The following is a 24833-nucleotide window of genomic DNA, read 5'->3' on the forward strand; positions in this document are numbered from 1 at the left end:
ATTAACAGCAGCTACAGGGTAAACACTAAGGTACTGTGTAATCCCTGGGTTATATAGCGCTGGGGTGTGTGCTGGCATACTCTCTCTCTGTCTCCCCAAAAGCCTTTTGTGGGGTCCTGTCCTCAGTCAGAGCATTCCCTGTGTGTGTGCTGTGTGTCGGTACGCCTGTGTCGACATGTTTGATGAGGAAGGATACGTGGAGGCAGAACAAGTGCAGCTGAGTGTGGTGTCGCCGCCGACGGTGCCGACACCTGATTGAATGGATATGTGGAAGGTGTTAAATGATAATGTAAACTCCTTGCATAACAGATTGGATAAAACTGTAACCGGGGGACAGGCAGGGTCTCAACCCATGCCTGCTCCTGCAGCGCAGAGGCCGTCAGGGTCCCAAAAGCGCACACTATCCCAGATAGTTGACACAGATGTCGACACGGAATCTGACTCCAGTGTCGATGACGATGAGGCAAAGTTGCAGCCTAAAATGACTAAAGCCATCCGCTACATGATTGTAGCTATGAAGGATGTATTACACATTTCTGAGGAAAATCCTGTCCCTGACAAGAGGATTTATATGTATGGGGAGAAAAAGCATGAAGTGACTTTTCCCCCTTCCCATGAATTAAATGAATTATGTGAAAAAGCGTGGGATTCCCCTGACAGGAAGGTGATAGTTTCCAAGAGATTACTCATGGCGTATCCTTTCCCGCCAAAGGACAGGTTACGCTTGGAATCCTCCCCTAGGGTAGACAAGGCGTTGACACGCTTGTCTAAGAAGGTGGCCCTGCCGTCTCCGGATACGGCCGCCCTAAAGGATCCTGCAGATAGAAAGCAGGAAGCTATCCTGAAGTCAGTTTATACACATTCTGGCACACTGCTGAGACCAGCAATTGCTTCGGCCTGGATGTGTAGTGCGGTAGCTGCATGGACGGATTCTCTGTCTGAGGAGTTAGATACCCTGGACAGGGACACTGTTCTACTGACCCTGGCACATATCAAGGACGCGGTCCTATATATGCGGGATGCCCAGAGGGACATTTGCCTGCTGGGCTCTAGAGTTAACGCTATGTCCATTTCTGCCAGAAGGGTCCTGTGGACTCGGCAATGGACAGGGGATACCGACTCTAAAAAACACATGGAGGTTTTACCTTATAAGGGTGAGGAATTGTTTGGGGACGGTCTCTCGGACCTAGTTTCCACAGCTACGGCTGGGAAGTCAAATTTCTTGCCTTATGTCCCTCCACAACCTAAGAAAGCACCGTATTACCAAATGCAGTCCTTTTGTTCGCAGAGGAGCAAGAAGGTCAGAGGTGCGTCCTTTCTTGCCAGAGGCAGAGGTAGAGGAAAAAAGCTGCACCATGCAGCTAGTTCCCAGGAACAAAAGTCTTCTCCCGCTTCCACTAAGTCCACCGCATGACGCTGGGGCTCCACAGGCGGATCCAGGAGTAGTGGGGGCGCGTCTCCGACATTTCAGCCACCAGTGGGTTCGCTCACAGGTGGATCCTTGGGCTATACAAATTGTGTCTCAGGAATACAAACTGGAATTCGAGGTGATGCCCCCTCACCGTTACCTAAAATCGGCCTTACCGGCTTCCCCCATGGAAAGGGAGATAGTGGTGGAGGCAATTCACAAACTTTTTCTCCAGAAAGTGGTGGTAGAGGTCCCCCCCCCTTCAACGGGGAAGGGGCTACTATTCCACTATGTTTGTGATACCGAAACCGGACGGTTCGGTCAGACCCATTTTAAATTTAAAATCCCTGAACTTTTATCTGAAGAAATTCAAGTTCAAAATGGAATCGCTCAGAGCGGTCATTGCAAGCCTGGAGGAAGGGGATTTTATGGTGTCGCTGGACATCAAGGATGCTTACTTGCATGTCCCCATTTATCCGCCTCATCAGGAGTACCTCAGGTTTGTGGTACGGGACTGTCATTACCAATTTCAGACGTTGCCGTTCGGCCTGTCCACGGCACCGAGAGTTTTTACCAAAGTGATGGCGGAGATGATGGTGCTCCTTCGGAAGCAAGGGGTTACAATTATCCCATACTTGGACGATCTCCTCATAAAGGCGAGGTCCAGGGAGCAGTTGCTGATCAGTGTAACACACTCTCAGGAAGTGTTGCGTCAGCACGGCTGGATTCTGAACATTCCAAAGTCGCAGCTGATTCCTGCGACGCGTCTGCCCTTCCTGGGCATGATTCTGGACACAGACCAGAAGAAGGTGTTTCTCCCGGAGGAGAAAGCTCAGGAGCTCGTGACTCTGGTCAGGGACCTCCTGAAGCCAAAACAGGTGTCGGTGCATCACTGCACACGAGTCCTGGGAAAGATGGTGGCATCTTACGAAGCCATTCCCTTCGGCAGGTTCCATGCGAGGATCTTTCAGTGGGATCTGCTGGACAAGTAGTCCGGATCGCATCTTCAGATGCATTGGTTGATCACCCTGTCCCCCAGGGCCAGGGTGTCTCTTCTGTGGTGGCTACAAGGTGCTCACCTCCTCGAGGGCTGCAGATTCGGCATACAGGACTGGGTCCTGGTGACCACGGATGCAAGCCTCCGAGGGTGGGGGGCAGTCACTCAAGGAAGAAACTTCCAAGGGTTGTGGTCAAGTCAGGAGACTTGTCTGCACATAAATATCCTGGAGCTAAGGGCCATATACAACGCCCTGAGTCAAGCGGAGCCTCTGCTTCGAAACCAACCAGTGCTGATTCAGTCAGACAACATCACGGCAGTGGCCCATGTGAACCGCCAGGGCGGCACAAGAAGCAGGGTGGCAATGGCAGAAGCCACCAGGATTCTTCGGTGGGCGGAGAATCACGTGCTGGCACTGTCAGCAGTGTTCATTCCGGGAGTGGACAACTGGGAAGCAGACTTCCTCAGCAGACACGACCTCCACCCGGGAGAGTGGGGACTTCATCAGGAAGTCTTCACGCAGATTGCAAATCGATGGGAACTGCCACAGGTAGACATGATGGCGTCCCGTCTCAACAAAAAGCTAAAAAGATATTGCGCCAGATCAAGGGACCCTCAGGCGATAGCTGTGGACGCACTGGTAACACCGTGGGTGTTCCAGTCGGTCTATGTGTTTCCTCCTCTTCCTCTCATACCAAAGGTGCTGAGAATTGTAAGAAAAAGAGGAGTGAGAACAATACTCATTGGTACCCTCTTGGTACCCAGAATTGCAAGAAATGCTCACAGAGGACCCATGGCCTCTGCCTCTCAGACAGGACCTGTTACAACAAGGGCCCTGTCTGTTCCAAGACTTACCGCGGCTGCGTTTGACGGCATGGCGGTTGAACACTGGATCCTAGCAGAAAAGGGCATTCCGGAAGCAGTCATTCCTACGCTGATAAAGGCTAGGAAGGACGTGACAGCAAAACATTATCACCGTATATGGCGAAAATATGTTGCTTGGTGTGAGGCCAGGAAGGCCCCTACAGAGGAATTCCAACTGGGTCGATTCCTGCACTTCCTACAGTCGGGTGTGACTTTGGGCCTGAAATTAGGGTCCATAAAGGTCCAGATTTCGGCCCTATCCATTTTCTTTCAAAAAGAACTGGCTTCACTGCCTGAGGTTCAGACGTTTGTTAAGGGAGTGCTGCATATTCAGCCTCCTTTTGTGCCACCAGTGGCACCTTGGGATCTTAACGTGGTGTTGAGTTTCCTGAAATCCCACTGGTTTGAGCCACTTAAGACGGTGGAACTAAAGTATCTCACGTGGAAAGTGGTCATGCTGTTGGCGGCCCTAGCCTCGGCTAGGCGTGTGTCAGAATTAGCGGCTTTGTCATGTAAAAGCCCCTATCTGGTTTTCCATATGGACAGAGCAGAATTGCGAACTCGTCCACAGTTTCTGCCAAAGGTGGTGTCAGCTTTTCATCTGAACCAACCTATTGTGGTGCCTGCGGCTACTCGTGACTTGGAGGATTCCAAGTTGCTTGATGTAGTCAGGGCTTTGAAGATCTATGTTGCCAGGACAGCTGGAGTCAGGAAAACTGACTCGCTGTTTATTCTGTATGCATCCAACAAGCTGGATGCTCCTGCTTCAAAGCAAACCATTGCTCGCTGGATCTGTAACACGATTCAGCAGGCTCATTCTGCGGCTGGATTGCCGCATCCAAAATCAGTGAAAGCCCATTCCACAAGGAAGGTGGGCTCTTCTTGGGCGGCTGCCCGAGGGGTCTCGGCATTACAGCTTTGCCGAGCTGCTGCTTGGTCGGGTTCAAACACATTTGCAAAGTTCTACAAGTTTGATACCCTGGCTGAGGAGGACCTGGTGTTTGCCCATTCGGTGTTGCAGAGTCATCCGCACTCTCCCGCCCGTTTGGGAGCTTTGGTATAATCCCCATGGTCCTTACGGAGTCCCCAGCATCCACTAGGACATTAGAGAAAATAAGAATTTACTCACCGGTAATTCTATTTCTCGTAGTCTGTAGTGGATGCTGGGCGCCCGTCCCTAGTGCGGACTTTCTGCAATACGTGTATATAGTTATTGCTTGATAAAGGGTTATGTTATGTTGGCATCCATTGGTTGATGCTCTGTTGCTTGTTCATACTGTTAACTGGGTAAGTTTATCACAAGTTATACGGTGTGATTGGTGTGGCTGGTATGAGTCTTACCCTGGATTCCAAAATCCTTTCCTTGTAATGTCAGCTCTTCCGGGCACAGTTTCCTTAACTGAGGTCTGGAGGAGGGGCATAGAGGGAGGAGCCAGTGCACACCAGATAATACTGAATCTTTCTTTAGAGTGCCCAGTCTCCTGCGGAGCCCGCTATTCCCCATGGTCCTTACGGAGTCCCCAGCATCCACTACGGACTACGAGAAATAGAATTACCGGTGAGTAAATTCTTATTTTTGCATACAGTGCATGCGCAGATGTGAATTTACACATGTCCGACCTGCTCGTATGAAGCTGTCTTTCAGAGAAATTGGGTGGCAACAATGTGAGTGCATAACTTGTTATCTATCTATCTATCTATCTATCTATCTATCTATCTATCTATCTATCTATCTATCTATCTAATATAGTAAGCTAGATCTATGTGTTTAGCACACGGCAGGTAGAGAGCAAGTGGAAGGCTTTGCCCCTTCACATCTCTGACGGACTACCTGCGGGATACAGCCTCAAGTCGCCCCTGCCAGAGGAAGGCCCCCAACTGCAGTATATGGGCCAGCCAACCTCCTCTCTCCCATATGCTCCACTTCTGCTTGACCCCCCACTCCTGAAGTGGAGCATGGAGCACAGAGTGGGAAGCAGCAGGGCTGACCAGTTGGAGACATGGATTATTATTTTTTCTTCATAAGAACATATTTAATAAAGCAATGAATAAAGTTATAAGTAAAGTTATTATTTTGGTTGGATGGTCAAAAACCTCCAATTCAGCACAGATGTGTCCTCTAGCCTCAAGATGCCTGTCACAAGTGAGCCGCCAGGTCCCTGTGCAACTCTGCTAGTGTCGGTGTCTTTCTTTGCTGAAAATGTGCCTTAGTTGCAGTGTGATGTGCCTAGGATGCAGCGGAAGACTGATTCATTTGATATACAACAGTTGTATATCTGTGTGCAACAGTCTATGGGGGTCATTCCGACCTGATCGCTCGCTGCAGTTTGTCGCAGTGCAGCGATCGGGTCGGAACTGCGCATGCGCCGGCACCGCAGTGCGCCGGCGCATGGCAGTCGTCGCTGCCTAGCAATCGCCTCTGAGACAGAGGCGGTCGCTGGGCGGGAGGGGGCCGTAATAGTGGGCACCGCTCCTGCATTCCGCCCACTTCCTTGTGAAGTGGGCAGAATGGGGAAATAAATACGGTTAATTTGCGGTCCGTTGGGGGAAGGGGGGGGGGGGGGTTAATGACATCATTTTATGGTAATTGCCTAATGATGCAAATCGTCCGCCTCCTCAACCAACACTGCCTACCTGCTTCTCCTCTCCGGGCTTCTCCCAGAGATGCACTTTACAAAGTCAGTCAGTATGTTCCAAGCAATATAATAAGCACAAACACGTAAAATACATTTTTACAGTGTCCCCTCACTCACATGATTTATTTAAGCAAAAATACATTTAATTCAAGCAATATATTAGGAGAAATAAAACTGACATTTTATTAAATTCAAAAGGATGTGACGTTTTTGCTTTTGCTTTACGGTGCCGCTTACAGAAACTGGTCTCACAGCTCTAGCTACGGCCTTGGCAACAGTATTATGTATGTTCAGCTTTCCTATTTATTAATAAAACTAGTTTTCCAAAAAATGAATGCGTTACTTACATGACGCTTGACATCATCCATACTTAATGTCACCCCCTTGTCATTATTATTGCGTTTTGAGTCTTTCCCACATTTTGCGCCTCCACACAGCTTGTATCTCAAAACCTGGAGAAAAACATCAGCATTAATTCCTGCATTGCCATAGGAACAACATACAGTAATGACTAGCAGGAGAAAATAAAGAGCTTTCAGCAAGAGTTCCTGCCACTGAGTAATCTTACCTCATAGACATAGTCAAAGAGTTCAAGAACTGTTAGGATACTCGCTCCAATAAACAGGCCCATCTGTCCCCCAATATCCCCTACAGGAAGAAATCACAGCACCAATAAGACGAGAGTAAGAACAGGCTGAATGCTTCGGGAGACAATGCTGAAATCATGTCATTAACTTCAACAGCAAAAAAACTGTGATGAGGGGAGTGAGGGGAGGATGAAAGCACGGAACACGGAACATAAAGGCAAGCTGTCATAAAAATGTAAATGAGGATCCTGTGTTAGGTTCAGAACAATTATCATTTTGGAAACAAGCAGGTGGATATGGAATACTGAATGTACTGTAATGTGTGATCAGGTCAGAGCACAGCATGCAGGAGGATCATACTGCAAATGCATCCTATAAAACAGCTGAAAGCAACCTGCTAGACTACATCTCCCAGAATGCCCTGCAAGTAACAAGAGGGCATCACAGGTTGATTAAGGCTAATGTCAGATAATAGGATTTTGGTTACCTACCGGTAAATCCTTTCCTCGTAGTCCACATTAGAACCATGGGGTGTAGACGGGTCCACCAGGAGCCATTGGCACTTTAAGAGTTTGAGAGTGTGGGCTGGCTCCTTCCTCTATGCCCCTCCTACCAGACTCATTCTAGAAACTGTGCCCGAGGTGACGGACATCTTCGAGAGAAGGATTATACACAGGTAGTGGTGAGATTCACACCAGCTCACACATACATGGCACATCAAGCTAACTAGCTTCGTAACTTACCAAGTAACAATGCAGTACTCAACTAAAACGAAGTTGTACTGAACCAAATAAAATTTGAAAACGAAGCGCTGGACGCGCCCAGCATCCTCTACGGATTACGAGAAAAGGATTTACCGGTAGGTAACCAAAATCTTATTTTCTCTTACATCCTAGAGGATGCTGGGGTCCACATTAGTACCATGTACCATGGGGATGTACCAAAGCTCCCAGAATGGGAGGGAGAGCGTGGAGTCTCCTGCAGAACTGATTGACTGAACTTCAGATCATCAAAGGCCAAAGTATCGAACTTGTAAAACTTTGCAAACGTGTTCGACCCAGAACAAGTAGCAGCTCGGCAAAGTTGCAATGCCGAGACACCTGGGCAGCTGCCCAGGAAGACCCCACCTTACGAGTAGAGTAGGCCTTAGCAGATTTTGGACATGGCAATCCTGCCATAGAATAAGCGTGCTGTATAGTGAACCTAATCCAGCGAGAGATCGTCTGCTTAGAAGCAGGACACCCAATTTTCTTGGGATCATATAGGACAAACAGAGAGTCCGACTTCCTGTGACGAGCAGTCCTCTTCACATAGATCTTCAGAGCCCTCACTACATCCAAGGACTTTGATGTAATTGAGGAGTCAGTAGCCACTGGCACCACAATAGTTTGGTTGATATGAAGTGCCGACACAACCTTCGGAAGAAACTGCTGACGTGTCCGAAGCTCAGCTCTATCTTTGGGGAAGATCAAGTAAGAGCTTTTACAGAGTAAAAGCCCCCAATTCGCGTCTAGCAGAAGCTAAGGCCAACAACGTGACCGCCTTCCATGTAAGAAATTTGACCTCAACCTCATGTAGAGGCTCAAACCAATCTGACTGGAGGAGCAACAGCACGTTCAGGTACCAAGGCGCCGTAGGCGGTACAAAGGGAGGTTGGATGTGCAGAACTCCCTTCAAAAAAGTCTGAACCTCAGGGAGGGCAGCCAATTGTTTCTGAAAGAAAATGGATAGGCCCAAAATCTGGACTTTCACAGATCCTAACCTCAGGCCAATATCCACACCTGCTTGCAGGAAGAGGAGAAAATGTCCGAGTTGAAACTCCACCGTAGGAAACTTCTTGGATTTACACCAAGAGACATATTTCTGCCAAATACGATGGTAATGTTTAGACGTTACCCCTTTCCTAGCCTGTATGAGGGTAGGAATGACCTTCGGAATGCCCTTCCGAGCAAGTATCAGGCGCTCAACTTCTATGCTGTCAAACGTAGCCGTGGTAAGTCTTGATAGGCAAACGGCCCCTGCTGCAGCAGGTCCTTCCGAAGAGGAAGAGGCCTCAGCTCTTCTTGCAGTAGATTCAGTAGGTCCGCGTACCAAGCCCTTCTTGGCCAGTCTGGGGAAATGAGGATCACTTGAACCCTTGCTCTCCTTATGAGCTTTAGGATTCTTGGGATGAGTGGGAGTGGTGGAAACACATACACTGACTGGAACACCCACGGAGACACCAGGGCATCAACTGCCACTGCCTGTGGGTCCCTCGACCTGGAACAATAATGCTGAAGCTTCTTGTTGAGACGAGAGCCCATCATGTCTATTTTGGGTAATTCTCAAAGGTCTGTTATATCCTTGAACACCTCCGGATGGAGACCCCACTCCCCTGGATAGAGATCAGTGTCTGCTGAGGAAGTCTGCTTCCCAGTTGTCTACTCCCGGAATGAAGATGGCTGACAGCGCCAACGCGTGTCTTTCTGTCCAGAGGAGTATTCTTGTCACCTCTGACATTGCTGCTCTGCTCTTCGTTCTGCCCTGTTGGTTTCTGTAAGCCACTGTTGTTACGTTGTCCGACTGCACTTGCATGGCCCGATTTCTTAGAAGAGGGCCTGCCTGAAGAAGACCGTTGTAGATGGCGCTTAGTTCCAGGTTGTTGATGGGCAGGCCAGCTTCCAGGCTTGACCACCGACCTTGGAAGGTTACTCCTTGAGTAACTGCTCCCCAGTCCCGAAGGCTCGCATCCGTGGTTAGAAGGACCCAATCTTGAATCCCGAACCTGCGGCCCTCCAGAAGGTGAGGCAATTGTAACCACCAGAGGAGCGAAATCCTGTCCCTCGACTACAGACGAATTCTCTGGTGCATGTGGAGATGAGACCCCGACCACTTGTCCAGAAGATCCAGTTGGAAGGTTCGAGCGGGGAACCTCCCGTACTGGAGAGCCTTGTAAGAGGCTACCATCTTTCCCAACAGGCGAATGCATTGATGAACCAACACCCGGGCTGGCTTCAGGACATCCCAGACCATAGTTTGTATCACCAATGCCTTTTCCTGTGGAAGAAACACCTTCTGCACTTCTGTGTCCAGGATCATTCCTAGAAAGGACAACCTCTGGGTTGGTTCCAAATGTGACTTTGGAAGGTTCAGAATCCAACCATGACTCTTGAGGAGGCGTGTTTTGAGAACAATGGACTGCAGCAGCTTCTCCCTGGATGATGCCTTTATCAGCAGATCGTCCAGATATGGAATGATGTTCACCCCTTGTTTGCGGAGGAGAATCATAATTTCTGCCATCACCTTGGTAAACACCCTCTGTGTTGTGGAGAGGCCGAATGGCAGGGCATGGAACTGGAAATGACAGTCCAGCAATGCGAAACGGAGATAAGCCTGATGCGGCAGCCATATCTGAATGTAAAGGTACGCATTCTTGATATCCAGTGATACCAGGAATTCCCCCTCTTCCAGACCTGATATCACCGCCCTATCTCGAACTTGAACTCCTTTAGAAAGGGGTTCAATGATTTTAGGTTCATAATGGGCCTGACCGAACCATCCGGTTTCGGTACCACAAAAAGGTTTGAATAATAACCTTTGTTCTGCATGTGAGGAGGTACTGGCACAATGACCTGTGCCTCCACCAATTTTTGGACAGCTTCTTGCAGTACAGTGCTGTCTGCCAACAGAGTTCGCAAGCCTGATTTGAAAAAACGATGAGGGGGGAGACTTTGAAATTCCAGGCTGTATCCCTGGGATACAATATCTATCACCAAGGGATCCATGCCGGACGATACCCGGATGTGACTGAAGTATCTGAGTCTCGCTCCCACTGGCCCCACCTACAGGTCGCGCTGTCCACCGTCATGCGGAGGGCTTTGGCGTACCTGAAGCAGGCTTTTGTTCCTTGGAACCTGCAGCGGCAGGTTTCTTGGACTTAACTCGACCTCCCCTAAAGAAGGTATTGGACGGTTTGGCCTTTCTAGGCTTGTTAGGCCGAAAGGACTGCGTTGCAGATGAAGAGAAGGATTTCTTCGGAGCATGTGCTACTGAGGGAAGAAACGGAGACTTACCCGTTGTAGCCGTGGATATCCACGCGTCTAGAGCTTCCCCAAAGAGAACCTGACCTGTATAGGGTAGGGACTCCACACTTTTCCCGGATTCTGCGTTGGGCGACCCCTGGCGCAGCCACAGTCCCCGACGAGCTGAAACAGGTCTTTCATGGATTCTACCATAAAACCTGCTGAATCATGTATGTTGCGTAAATATAATGCAACATCATCCCTATCCATTGTATCCAAATCCTCCAGTAAGGTAGCCGACCACTTTACTATTGCCTTTGCAGTCCATGCCGTAGCAATAGTGGGACGTAATATGGCCCCTGAAGCAGTGTACATTGATTTAAGTGTGTTATCAATTTTTCTATCAGCCGGCTCCTTTAAGGCGGTAGATCCTGGAACAGGCAAAACCACCTTCTTTGAGAATCTGGACACAGATGCGTCAACAATCGGTGGGTTTTCCCATTTTTTCCTATCCTCCTCAGGGAAAGGAAACGCCACCTGGACCCTTTTAGGGACCTGGAATTTTTTATCAGGGTTTTCCCATGCTTTTTCAAATATAGCATTCAATTCCTTTGACGCAGGGAAGGTTAGCGAGGCTTTTTTATTTTCAGTGAAAAAGGCCTCCTCAACCTGCTCAGGTGTGGTATCATTAACATTCAACACATCCCTGATAGCCTCTATCAACAATTGCACCCCCTTTGCAGGAGATGCGGACCCCCGCAACACATCCCCATCACCATCTGTGGTGTCAGAATCGGTATCCGTGTCGTCTTGTGTGACATGCACAAGTGCACGCTTATGGGGGTATATAGCGGAGCGTCCTGAGGTACCAGAAACCGGCCATACTGCCATAGAGCTCTGTAATACCTGGGTTGCAGATTCATTTCTTGCAACCCTGTCAGAAATCTGAGAAATCCAAGATTTAATAGAGGAAAACCACTCAGGCTCCCTTGCTGGTATCTGTGCTAAACCAGTGCTATCCTGATTACATGGAATGGGCTCATCTTGGGAGGCCATATCCTCTGCAGCATATGACACAGTGTCCCTGGACAAAGCTAAAGGAGACCACCAAACACTCTATACACACACATAGGTGAGGGCAGACAGAGTTTCCCCCCCAAGAGAAAGGCAAGAACTCTAAACTGCTAAAACTCTAAACCATGCTCTCATTATCTCCCGCATTGATTATTGCAATAGTCTCCTAACTAGTCTTCCCAAAACGAGACTCTCACCACTACAATCCATTCTGAATGCAGCGGCGAGACTAATCTTCCTCGCTAGACGTTCATTGTCTGCAGATCCACTCTGTCAGTCTCTCCATTGGTTACCTGTACTCTACCGCATTCAATATAAAATACTTTTACTCACACACAAGGCCGTTAACCAAACTACACCAACGTACATCAGTTCGCTTATCTCAAAATATCTCCCAACCCGACATCTTCGCTCTTCACAAGACCTGCGTCTCTCATCCACACTCATTACTCACTCCCACTCACGATTGCAGGACTTTCATCGGGCTGCACCCACTCTGTGGAATGCCCTACCACGCACAATAAGACTCTCCTCTAGTCTCCAAACCTTCAAGCGTTCCCTGAAAACTCACCTCTTTAGGCAAGCATATCAAATTCCAGAACCGCCCACATAACTTTCATAAACCTTCCTATCAAATTGCATCCACTCTGTACAGTCCACACATATCCTTACGTCTTCTCATTCTATGCAATAGATAGCACCTTTCCTTGTGTACACATGCCTATTTCCCTTTAGATTGTAAGCTTGCGAGCAGGGCCTTCCTACCTCTATGACTGTTTGTTATCACCCATTTTGTTATTGTTATTTCAAATTGTAAAGCGCAACGGAATTTGCTGCGCTATTTAAGAAACTGTTAATGAATAAATAAATAAATAAATAAATAAGAGAGACACCGAGATTGGAGCCAACCCACACACAGCGCTTTTACCAAAGGGAGACCCCTTGTCAGCGCTGACTGTGCACCTTAATAGGAGACACAGTCGTATTACAGCCTTCTTCCCCTTCTACAACCCCCTGGTACCGTTCACAGATAGCTGGAGTTGCTGTGGAGGGACCTGTTCTCCTCAGCGCTGTGCAGGCAGGAAAATGGCGCTGAAATGCTACTGGGTCCGCTCTGAGGAGAAGCTCCGCCCCCTTAGTGGCGCTGTCTTCCCGCCCTTCATGGATTATACTGGCCTGAGGAATTAGCGCTGGCTGAGATCCAGGGACCCCGACAGGCTTCTGGACCAGTGTAGGGTGTCTGCGCTGGCTCAGGGCGCCCCTCACAGCGCCGTACCATGTACCGCTGAGCCATCCCTGGAGCGCAGTTAATACTGCGCTCCTACCCTGTGCCGCCATCTTTACAACGATCCCCTGCTTGCTAGGGGAGTCGGTGTCTCACTCGCCACCGATTCTTCAGCTCTGCAAGGGGGTGGCGGCATGCTGCTGGGGCGAGCGGTTCCCTGTGGCGGAGAACGATCAGACCCCTCTGGAGCTCAGTGTCCAGTCAGCGGAGACAGTGGCTCAGACCCCGCAGGGCGGAAACTGCTCCCCCCCTCACTCCCTCGCTGCAGGGAGGCTGTTGCCAGCAGCCTCCCTGTAAAATCATAAACTCTAAAAAATAACTTTTCTAGGAAAACTCAGGACAGCTCCCCTAGCTGTGACCAGCTCCTCTGGACACATTTTCTAAACGGAGTCTGGTAGGAGGGGCATCAAGGGAGGAGCCAGCCCACACTCTCAAACTCTTAAAGTGCCAATGGCTCCTGGTGGACCTGTCTATACCCCATGGTACTAATGTGGACCCCAGCATCCTCTAGGATGTAAGAGAAATTAGCTTAGTGTACTTGTGTATTGTAGCCTTACGAACTTGTTCACTGCATTTTCTTATACATATCAGGTATGTTCCTGTCATAAGGGGTGAGGGGAAAGTGTCCTGCACAACCTGTTTTGAATGGTAATAAAAAAGATGTAACAAACCAGCAATATGGAAGATATTTGTGGAGAATGCTCCGAAAGTAAATTATCCTGCTGGTGGTGCTCCCCGAGGTCAAAGATAAATCAATCACAAGAGAAGGTTGTTCCTTGAAAGAGATCAGGGAACCTAGAAGTAAACCTCTTTGTGGGGGCACTCTTATTTGATTATTATAATTTAAAATATAACTTTTATTTAATCAATTTAAATGAATATAGTATTCAACCTTTCCCAAACATAATTTTTTTCAAATATAATTTTTTAAATATGCATAAAAAGTAATTAGGTTCAGAATGCAGTAAATATGCTCAAAAAACTGAGAGTTTCTTTATCCTAATTAATCAGGCCCCAAAATGCGGGTCGCCCATGGGTGAAAATATAGTCTCTTACGATTTTGAAAAATAAGGTCAAAAAAATAATAATCTTATTCTGACCCAACGGCACGTCAGGATTTCCTAGCGGGACACCCGGCCTGCGGCTCATAAAAAGGTATCAAGATCATATGATGTCTAAGTGTTGGTGGTTACTCATAAAACCACCAAAAGCCGCTAATTCTAACAATATCTCACACAGTCACATAGTGTTTATGTATGTCACTCCTGTTGGAAAAAAAAGGGATATACTGTAAAAATTAATGATTTCGCAGCAAGGAGATGTTCCCAAGTACCTGTAAAAAAGTATCAAGATCATATGATGTCTAAGTGTTGGTGGTTACACATAAAACCACCAAAAGCCGCTAATTCTAGCAATATCTCATACAGTCACATAGTGTTTATTTATATCACTCCTGTTGGAGAAAAAGATATGCTGTAAACACTAATGATTTCGCAGCAAGGAGATGTTCCCAAGTACCTGTAAATGAGAGAAACATGTATCTGTTTTTTGCAATTAATTGCTGTTTCTGATAAAAATAGGAACCGTCAAAACAGTCTTTGTGAATCAGAATCTCAGACTTTGTATTGCTAGTTACATTGGAAATATCAGACAATAACCAAAAAACAGAAAACAGGTAGGTAACTGAATGATGTCGATCTCCCTGTAAGAATGGTCATAGATTATAATTATGCCATGCACATTAGGAGTTTAAACACTCCACAAGTTTATGACAGTCCACTTTAGTAAGATATAGTAATATTTTTGTTGCAGCAAGAAGGAGTAACAATGAGATTGAAGTCTCTCTGTGACTGATGCAGATATAAATTGACAGAATTGGATTTTCGAACAATTATAGCTCAAAGACATGTAATGTGGAGAATACTGATCATTTTCTTTAGCGTTGTGAAATGTCTAAATCATCTCCTGCTGTAGATAGTACAGAGGCCCGTCCCATGTGTCTAACCGACTTCTGCTGCCTTCCCATATGTGTGCAAGCACACAGTGAATGAGAGGTGAGAGAGCCGGTCCGGCGGTAACGGGCTGAAGAAAGAAAGAAGTGTATCATCTGTCACCCGCTGCGGCGCCCTGCAACCCTGTTAACCGTGGTCAGCGCAGAGTTCACAGGAGCCGCCGTGCAGGTGATGAGAGTGCACTGAAATACCTAGTGGGGATGAGATGTCCCCATGTGCAGCGGCTGCGGCTGGTGTCTCCGTCAGTGCCGAAGTCCGGACCCAGTGACGTATCTCGGGATTCCGGAAGTTGCGTCATGTGACGCGTAAGAACAGGAACGTACGTTTCACCCTAACAGCGGGCTTGATCACCATCTGCAGATGGTGATCAAGCCCGCTGTTAGGGTGAAACGTACGTTCCTGTTCTTACGCGTCACATGACGCAACTTCCGGAATCCCGAGATACGTCACTGGGTCCGGACTTCGGCACTGACGGAGACACCAGCCGCAGCCGCTGCACATGGGGACATCTCATCCCCACTAGGTATTTCAGTGCACTCTCATCACCTGCACGGCGGCTCCTGTGAACTCTGCGCTGACCACGGTTAACAGGGTTGCAGGGCGCCGCAGCGGGTGACAGATGATACACTTCTTTCTTTCTTCAGCCCGTTACCGCCGGACCGGCTCTCTCACCTCTCATTCACTGTGTGCTTGCACACATATGGGAAGGCAGCAGAAGTCGGTTAGACACATGGGACGGGCCTCTGTACTATCTACAGCAGGAGATGATTTAGACATTTCACAACGCTAAAGAAAATGATCAGTATTCTCCACATTACATGTCTTTGAGCTATAATTGTTCGAAAATCCAATTCTGTCAATTTATATCTGCATCAGTCACAGAGAGACTTCAATCTCATTGTTACTCCTTCTTGCTGCAACAAAAATATTACTATATCTTACTAAAGTGGACTGTCATAAACTTGTGGAGTGTTTAAACTCCTAATGTGCATGGCATAATTATAATCTATGACCATTCTTACAGGGAGATCGACATCATTCAGTTACCTACCTGTTTTCTGTTTTTTGGTTATTGTCTGATATTTCCAATGTAACTAGCAATACAAAGTCTGAGATTCTGATTCACAAAGACTGTTTTGACGGTTCCTATTTTTATCAGAAACAGCAATTAATTGCAAAAAACAGATACATGTTTCTCTCATTTACAGGTACTTGGGAACATCTCCTTGCTGCGAAATCATTAGTGTTTACAGCATATCTTTTTCTCCAACAGGAGTGATATAAATAAACACTATGTGACTGTATGAGATATTGCTAGAATTAGCGGCTTTTGGTGGTTTTATGTGTAACCACCAACACTTAGACATCATATGATCTTGATACTTTTTTACAGGTACTTGGGAACATCTCCTTGCTGCGAAATCATTAATTTTTACAGTATATCCCTTTTTTTTCCAACAGGAGTGACATACATAAACACTATGTGACTGTGTGAGATATTGTTAGAATTAGCGGCTTTTGGTGGTTTTATGAGTAACCACCAACACTTAGACATCATATGATCTTGATACCTTTTTATGAGCCGCAGGCCGGGTGTCCCGCTAGGAAATCCTGACGTGCCGTTGGGTCAGAATAAGATTATTATTTTTTTGACCTTATTTTTCAAAATCGTAAGAGACTATATTTTCACCCATGGGCGACCCGCATTTTGGGGCCTGATTAATTAGGATAAAGAAACTCTCAGTTTTTTGAGCATATTTACTGCATTCTGAACCTAATTACTTTTTATGCATATTTAAAAAATTATATTTGAAAAAAATTATGTTTGGGAAAGGTTGAATACTATATTCATTTAAATTGATTAAATAAAAGTTATATTTTAAATTATAATAATCAAATAAGAGTGCCCCCACAAAGAGGTTTACTTCTAGGTTCCCTGATCTCTTTCAAGGAACAACCTTCTCTTATGTTCCTGTCATAAGACTACTGACAGGATCTACAAAATGCCACCTTATGGAGGTCATTCCGAGTTGTTCGCTCGCAAAGCGATTTTAGCAGAGTTGCTCACGCTAAGCCGCCGCCTACTGGGAGTGAATCTTAGCATCTTAAAAATGCGAACGATGTATTCGCAATATTGCGATTACACACCTCGTAGCAGTTTCTGAGTAGCTTCAGACTTACTCGGCATCTGCGATCAGTTCAGTGCTTGTCGTTCCTGGTTTGACGTCACAAACACTCCCAGCGTTCGCCCAGACACTCCTCCGTTTCTCCGGCCACTCCTGCGTTGTTTCCGGAAACGGTAGCGTTTTTTCCCACACGCCCATAAAACGGCCTGTTTCCGCCCAGTAACACCCATTTCCTATCAATCACATTACGATCGCCAGAACGATGAAAAAGCCGTGAGTAAAATTACTAAGTGCATAGCAAATTTACTTGGCGCAGTCGCAGTGCGAACATTGCGCATGCGCATTAAGCGGAAAATCGCTGCGATGCGAAGATTTTTACCGAGCGAACAACTCGGAATGAGGGCCTATCTCTTGAAGGAGAACCATGCTCCTAAAACTGGCAGGACATGCTGGTATTCGTTGTTCCACAATGGCTGGATGGATACAGGTTTCCTAAGTCTATGCAGGTAGAAAATATATATATTCTTAGAATGACCAAAATTTAAAATTGTAAGGGAGATATCCAATTATCCCCGGTAAAACATCGGGTCAGAAAAACGTCAGTTTTCGGACGTTTTTCAGACTTTTTTCCGATGTTTCACCGATTTTTTTTTTACAGGCTACCCAGATTGATCGCCTGTAAAAAAAAAACCTTTCTCCCGAAAACACACAGGTTCAGTGAAACCTGTATGTTTTCGTGTGAAACAGCCCCGTTTTCGGATGAAAACGGTGCTGTTTTCGGGGATTCTGCTTCGCCTGCCGGAGGCAGGTGAAACAAAATCTCCGATAAGCTGCGGCATGCGCCGGCTTATCGGGGCTAATTAGATAGCCCCCTGCGGGACAATTAGCCCCGGTAAATTACCTGGGCTAATTGGATATCCCCCTAAGATGGAAAAACTATATTAGGCTGTTTTTATGTTAAGCAGCCATAAACATATTGGGCCCCATTTAGAGTTTGATGCATTTTGTAAAGAATTTGTTGCAAAAAGAGCTTTTACTTAAACCCCTTGCACAAGCAATCACAACAAAAGTCTGTGACGGAATATAATTTTAATGTTAATTAATAAAGTACTACCAGTACGCAAGCAGCTAATAATAAGCGACTGGTTAGTTTTGTTGGCGTCATAATTATCATGATATATTTTTACAGCAGGCCTTGCAAAAGTTGCACCTCAAAAGATAGGTCTAATCTCTAGGGGGAGCACTGCACTTACATAAACACGTCCTGTACTAAACTTACACTTGCCTACCACTGTTCCACCACAGAGGGCGCAAGTCTATGATACACACAAATCTAGATACAGTATGGATGCTTTTTGTTATGCATGTGCGGTATGTGTGTGTATGTATAGTTACACCCCAAAAAAATAGAGGCACGTCCAACTGTAAATGAGGCCTGTAGAGTTAAAACAAGTTCTGATTTGTTTAGTTGGAGATATCTCACCAAGAAGTCCCGGCACCTCATATTCTTTCTTCTGTTCAATAGTTTCATAGTTTAGTGCTTCAAAGAAAATATCCAGAACCAAAATATTCTCCCTATTAGAGAGAGAGCAGGCTGCTTAGAGAGTGCACAGTGAAGGTGTAGTGAGTGACAGCGGCCATGTTTAGTAAGCAACACTAGCTGTGGGACTTTCCCCAATAGTGATATCCATGCCGTGCTGCCATCAGGGGGGTGCAGCCAGTATACATGTATGGGGCCCACGGCACCATGAGAGTGTCAATTTTAAGTTTTCTTAAACTGACTAATCAGGATGCCACATGGAACAGACAGCTGCAAACTAGTGGGGGTGGGGTGGCAGTGGCAAACGCAGGATTTGCATGGGGGGGTTTCCAGAACTGGGCGGAGCCAATCACGGGGGTGCGGACTGAGGTGACCCAGTATATGCTGGGTCGGTAAAACTAGTGTGTCTGTGTGTGTGTGTATATATATACACTGCTCAAAAAAATAAAGGGAACACTAAAATAACACATCCTAGATCTGAATGAATGAAATATTCTTATTAAATACTTTGTTCTTTACATAGTTGAATGTACTAACAACAAAATCACACAAATTTTTTTTTTAGTGGAGGGGGGTTTCTGGGTGCTCGGAAACCCCCCCTGGGTTCGCCACTGGGTGGGTGTGTGTGTGTGAAGGAATGGGTGCTGTTTTCTGTCCACTGGTCCTGTTGTAATCCACTGCTAACAGTGCTGAGGGCCCTGGTGCTGTCCAATAGACTGCACTGGGTTGCTGTACCATATGGAGCGGTCCAGTCACAACTGTATTCCTGTACTCTTTGGCAGTTCAGAGCACCAGCGGAGTGAGACTGGGGAATGACAGGCAGACAGTTTCAGTAAGGTAAGTAAATAGCTGTTGCGCTGTACCAGTGATGTGCAGTCAGGGTAAGCCTCACCTGTCATACTACAGTATACCCCAGAGAACGGACTATAAAAAGGATTAGAATAATACAAAGAATATTATAATTTATAAATATCATCTTTGTGTTAATCTAATAATTTATAGTATGTGTGTGTGTGTAACTCGTTATTTATTTATTATTAGTGCAGAAGTACATGGACGGCAGGGGAGCTGTATTCAGTTATGGGGTGGTGGGGAGCACTACCATGCCTGGATGATTCACTTATACTGGCCCCAATGTATCCTGATGGCAGCCCTGCATCCATGGAATGACACATAAGGATTTACAGCATTGTCAGCGTTTGTGTCTGACAGCAGGGAGAGGACCCGTTCTATCTATTACCTTGGTTACAACTGGGGTGAGTGTTATATGTGTCAGCTTATCAGGTTGGCTATGTCTCTTATCCAATCAGCTGCCACATCAAGTGCATGCCCACATAGCCTCCTCCAGGAAACCCCTGTTTTTCTTTTAAAACTTTAATGGAAGATTTACTAAATGTTGGAGTGAGAAAAAATGGAGGAGTTGCTCATTACTCATCACTAATCAGCTCCTGTCATTTATCCAGCACATCCTGTAAAATGACAGTTAGGTGCTGATTGGTTTGAATGGGCAACTTATCCACTCTTACTCTAAGAATTGATAAATCTTCACCTAAATGAGGTGTATCTAGTTACTTGACATAAACCAGAAGGGACTTTCATAATAATAATTTTCTTATAATACATACTTGCCTACCCTCTCGGAACCGTCAGGAGTCTCCCATATATTGGATGGCGCTCCAGTCCCCCCTCAAAGGTAGGCAGGTGTTCTGCATCTGCCGCCAGCCCCCACACCCCATCCCTCGGCCGCCCACAATGGAGGACCAGTGGGTGGTTCAACGGGGACCCGATAACGCGATTCGTGCTGAATTGCGTCATCGTAGCTCCGCCCACTATATCCAGTGCCAGTTTCTTCACTGGATAGCGGGGGAACAGAGCCATAATTACGTTTTTGTGCCGCCATGCCCATGGACACACCCACTTACCACCAGACACACCCCCTGTCCACCGACCAGGCTGCCCCCTCCCGGAAGAAGGGGCAGTAAAGTTGGCAAGTATGTTATAATAGATATGAAAATCTTCAGAGCCATATTTAAAAAAAACTAGTTTTATCATCAACAAGTTTTAAAACTTGTTTCAGATGATAAATGCTTTTCCAGCCAATCAGCTCCTAACTGGCATCCCTGACAAATACTCTCTCCACTCCAATCTATCTTCAACGCTGCTGCCCGGTTCATCTTCCTCACCAAACGCACTACGTCCACCTCCCCTCTCCTACAAGCCCTTCACTGGCTTCTCTTCCCTTTCAGAATCCAGTTAAAACTTCTCACACTCACTTACAAAACCCTCAACCACTCCTCTCCCATTTACATCTCTGACCTTATCTTCCTTTACACTCCCACCCATCCTCTTTGCTCTGCTAATGCATGCCGCCTCTCCTGCCGACTGATTACTTCCTCCCACTCCTACCTTCAAGATTTCTCATGTGCTGCTCCCTTTCTCTGGAATTCCCTACCTCTCCCCCTCACATTCTCCACCTCTCTACAAAACTTCAAACGTGCTCTCAAGATCCAGCCAAATCTCATCCTAAACCGCTGTTCCTTGCTCACTGTCTACCCCATCTGTGCCACCCCTGTCTGTCTGCCCCTCCCCTTTAGAATGTAAGCTCTCACGAGCAGGGTCTTCAACCCTCATGTGCTTATCTTTCTCTTACTTATCCTCGACGTCACCTAATCCCATGGTTTTCTGCCACTCTGATACTTATGTCAGTGTTATTTACCCTGTACTCGTCCTATATTGTCTTCAACTGTAGGTCACTATAGTCTCATTTAGATTTTTCATTTATGTACTCTGTAATTGGGTGCTGCGAATCCCTTGCAGCGCAATATAAAGGATTATAATTATAACTGTCATGTGCTCAGCTCCTAGCTGTCATGTGTTTGAAAAATGACAGTTGGGAGCTGATTGGCTGGAGCACCATTTATTATATGCAATGAGTTTTAAAATTTGTTGCGGATGATAAAACGCATTGATAAATCAGCCTCATTTCATCTTATTTCTAGCTCTCAGCATAGAATAAGACTGGCAGTTTGGATTAGCTTTCTATATATACTATAACTGTATAATTTCTTCTTTTTTTTATCTGCATGAAGATAGTGATCTTTTGGGCATATGTAAAGAGAAGTATCATTGAGAGTGATACTGGGCAGATCCCCCCACTTTGAGCCATGGTGCTTCCCCCCCCCCACGAGATCGTGATGATGGGATTGGTTGAGCTACTCCCCAGCCCCTTCCACCTGGGCCTTCCACTCTCCAGATCTCTTGAAAGCCGGATAGGAAAACTGGGTAAGAAGAATCGTTATAAAGTTTCCCAGGTACTCAGTGAGCATACTCAGCCATCACAGGAGCCATTCCTACTTTTATTAATAGTCATGAAACAAGATCTTCCCAAACAATTGCTAACTTAATGGAGACTTGAAAAAAGGTGAATAAACAAGAACTAAATGGAAGTAACACAAAGTGAATGTAACATAAGCTTATTTATATATTGTCCGTTAAGATCTGTTTAATGTGTGTAGATAACAGAACTGTTCCGATTGAGATGGGACAACCTGTCTCAATTTCCCACTGTATTATATAGTTTAGAATTTTTTTTTTTTTTTTTTTACATTGTGTTATATATATTTTCTAATGTCATATTTTATATGGGGACCTTTAATAGAACATATTTGTACTTTTTTTTATAAATGGTACTAAAAGCTGAAGTTTGGACTTTCAGTGCAGTAGTACATGTGCGATCTGGCAAGCCGTCCCACGTAAGCACGTAAGCACACGTCTGCAGAGAGTGGTTCAGCTAAGCTGTGATATTATTGGTACCAGTCTGACTCAGTACTGACCAGGCAGTTCAGTAAGTTGAGTCTTTTTCACACTAACACCCCTTTTCCACTAGCTCTAAAAACACGGGTAAATGTGCGGGGGCGCGCATTTACCCGTGTTTTTTCCTAGTGGAAACGGCCCCCCCTGCAAATTTCCGGATCAAGTGATCCGGAAATACTACCCGAGTAGCTTGCCGGGTTGAACACGTGTTCAACCCGGCAAGTGGTGTAGTGTAAACGGAAGCCGTGTCGCTCCCGTTCACAGTGAATGGAAAGGCGGTGCTGGGAGATCATGTGATCTCCCAGCGCCGCCCTGGCGCGTCAGCAGCAGAGCAGCATCACCAACCCGGCAATATGCCGGGTTGGTGGAGCTAGTGTAGAAGGGGGCTGTAGCATAGGTCGCAGCCGTGTCAGGATCCCGGCTGCGACCCGTGCTACAAGTGGAAAAGGGGTAAACATATAACTGCACATATTGCAGTTATGCACAGTATAATATTAAATCGGCCCATTAATCTTGCAGCACATCCTGTTTTATGGGTTAGTGTTTCTTAGTCAACATGGCCCAATTTTACAAAAGTCTGGTCAACAAAGTTGTAGAGGTTAGTGCAGAAAGACACAACAAGGGATATGAAAAGTGTTCTCTGATTATTCCAGGCAGATATATACAAACAAGGGGTGCAGCTGCATGGTGAAATGAGTGCTTAGGGCACTTCTGCAAATCAATGATTAACATGTACGCCCACATTTTGTGAAATTCACCATTATTTAGCAATCCCCAACCAAGATGTCCGCCAACCATACTTCTGCGCACCTGTCACTGTGTTAGAACGCAACAGATGGTCGACTTCCACTTAGTTCCAGGAATCCCTGCATTTATCACAATAATACTGAGATCGCTTGCATGCTGCACCGGTACCCTAATACAGTCACCGGCTGGTGACCTGTATACTACGCTCCATGCGTAAGCATAACTGTGAGTACGGCTGTGAAACGGGGCCTAGACTCCTGTTTGCCTATTGCTGGCTTAGTAATAATGACCTCACTCTCTCTTGCTGAATTTTTCCTTCACCTCTTCTTACAAGTTGGAAGGCGATCTCTTGCCCTTCTGAGACCTACCACACAGGGGCAAAGGCAGAATTTCTGGAGAGGGGTTTGTCAAATGTTTGATTCTAGAAAGATTGTTGCCAGCCCATGAAGGATGCAATAATCTGCAAGCAACAAGCTATTGTCTTACCCAAACAAAAAGTGCAGTGTATATAATACAGTACATCAGTCATATGCAGGTCCAGTGATCACGGTAAGCCACTTACCAGATTCTCTCTCTGGTGCGATGATTGAGCGCTTAGATCCACAGACACACACACACACACACACACACACACACACACACACACACACACACACACACACACACACACACACACACACACTCTCAGCAGACTTGGTAGGAAAATCATGTGCAGCAGCTCTATTCCGCCCACTATAGTGCATATAGTGTCCGCTGGCCAAGCTGTAGGTAAGGGGAGTTTCCGGGCAACTGGACCCCCGCCCTGCTTTTGCCTATGCCACACATGGGCGCTAATGCTGGAGAGTGGATCACAACAAACCACTAGAACAGCACATATACTGTGCATATACTTAACAAAGGAGGTAGCTGTCTCCCCCCCTCCCCCCCCCACTGCTGTAAATGTGTTACTGCAAAAGTTACGCCTTTGCACACCAGCAAACAGAACATTTCCCACTACAACATACGCACTCATCTCCTGAAATACTCTGTCTACTGTGAATATTTGGAGTGCTCACTGGCTACAGTTTGTTCTAACATCTAACCGCACCCACATCAAAATCAGGACCACAGAGATGAAGAGGTGATGCGCAATGACAAGAAAGTGACACTCACACACTGGTCAGATATACCATAGAAAGGATGCTATGGCTTTGTATTGATTGGCTAACAAAGCTATAGCTCTCCAGTTGTGACACTACAAGTCCCAGAATGCCTTGACAACCTGCTGGGATTTGATGTTCTTCTTGGCTTACATTATTGCTTCATTTGGTCTACAAATTAAACCCCCAGCAACATACTGTAGTTTAGGTGCTGGCTAATTACGTTCAAGTCAGGATGCTGGCACATTCATAGTCAGACATACAGCACTTGTTTAATTATCTGTAGCTGTGAAGGTCAATGGAGACGAAAGGGAAAATAGAGCTTAATATATTATTAAAAATCACAGCTGTGTCTATATAGAAGTCACCCTCTCCTGTACCCGTCTCTCAAGGAGCCAGTGATTATGCCTCATAAGATAACTACTTGTGCTGGCTTAGCTGCACAACAGCAAACAGCACAGGTGCACAGCAAGTCTGGGGCCAGTCAGGCAAATGAGATTTCTATGTTAAAAATCGTGTGTCACCTAAACACTGTGGAGGCGGACTGTATGTGGGCTGTATGTTTCAATGTTCATAAGAATGCATTAGGGGGCTGATTCAGAGA

The 24833-nt window shown here is 46.3% G+C and overlaps 1 protein-coding gene across 6 annotated transcripts in view; it reads right to left on the bottom strand.

Annotated features, from left to right (window-relative positions):
• The window catches only part of ASIC1 (acid sensing ion channel subunit 1), a 457033-nt gene that overhangs the window by 19748 nt on the left and 412452 nt on the right, over positions 1-24833 (bottom strand). For all 6 annotated transcript variants that reach the window (XM_063952026.1, XM_063952030.1, XM_063952028.1 and 3 more), the window contains 3 exons: positions 18474-18565; positions 6474-6553; positions 6253-6357 (listed from right to left, as the gene is read on the bottom strand). In XM_063952026.1, coding sequence (XP_063808096.1) covers positions 6253-6357; positions 6474-6553; positions 18474-18565 — 277 coding nt within the window. The remainder of the gene's footprint in view (positions 1-6252; positions 6358-6473; positions 6554-18473; positions 18566-24833) is intronic.

Source organism: Pseudophryne corroboree, chromosome 2 (genome assembly GCF_028390025.1).
Source record: "Pseudophryne corroboree isolate aPseCor3 chromosome 2, aPseCor3.hap2, whole genome shotgun sequence".
Lineage (NCBI taxonomy): Eukaryota > Metazoa > Chordata > Amphibia > Anura > Myobatrachidae > Pseudophryne > Pseudophryne corroboree.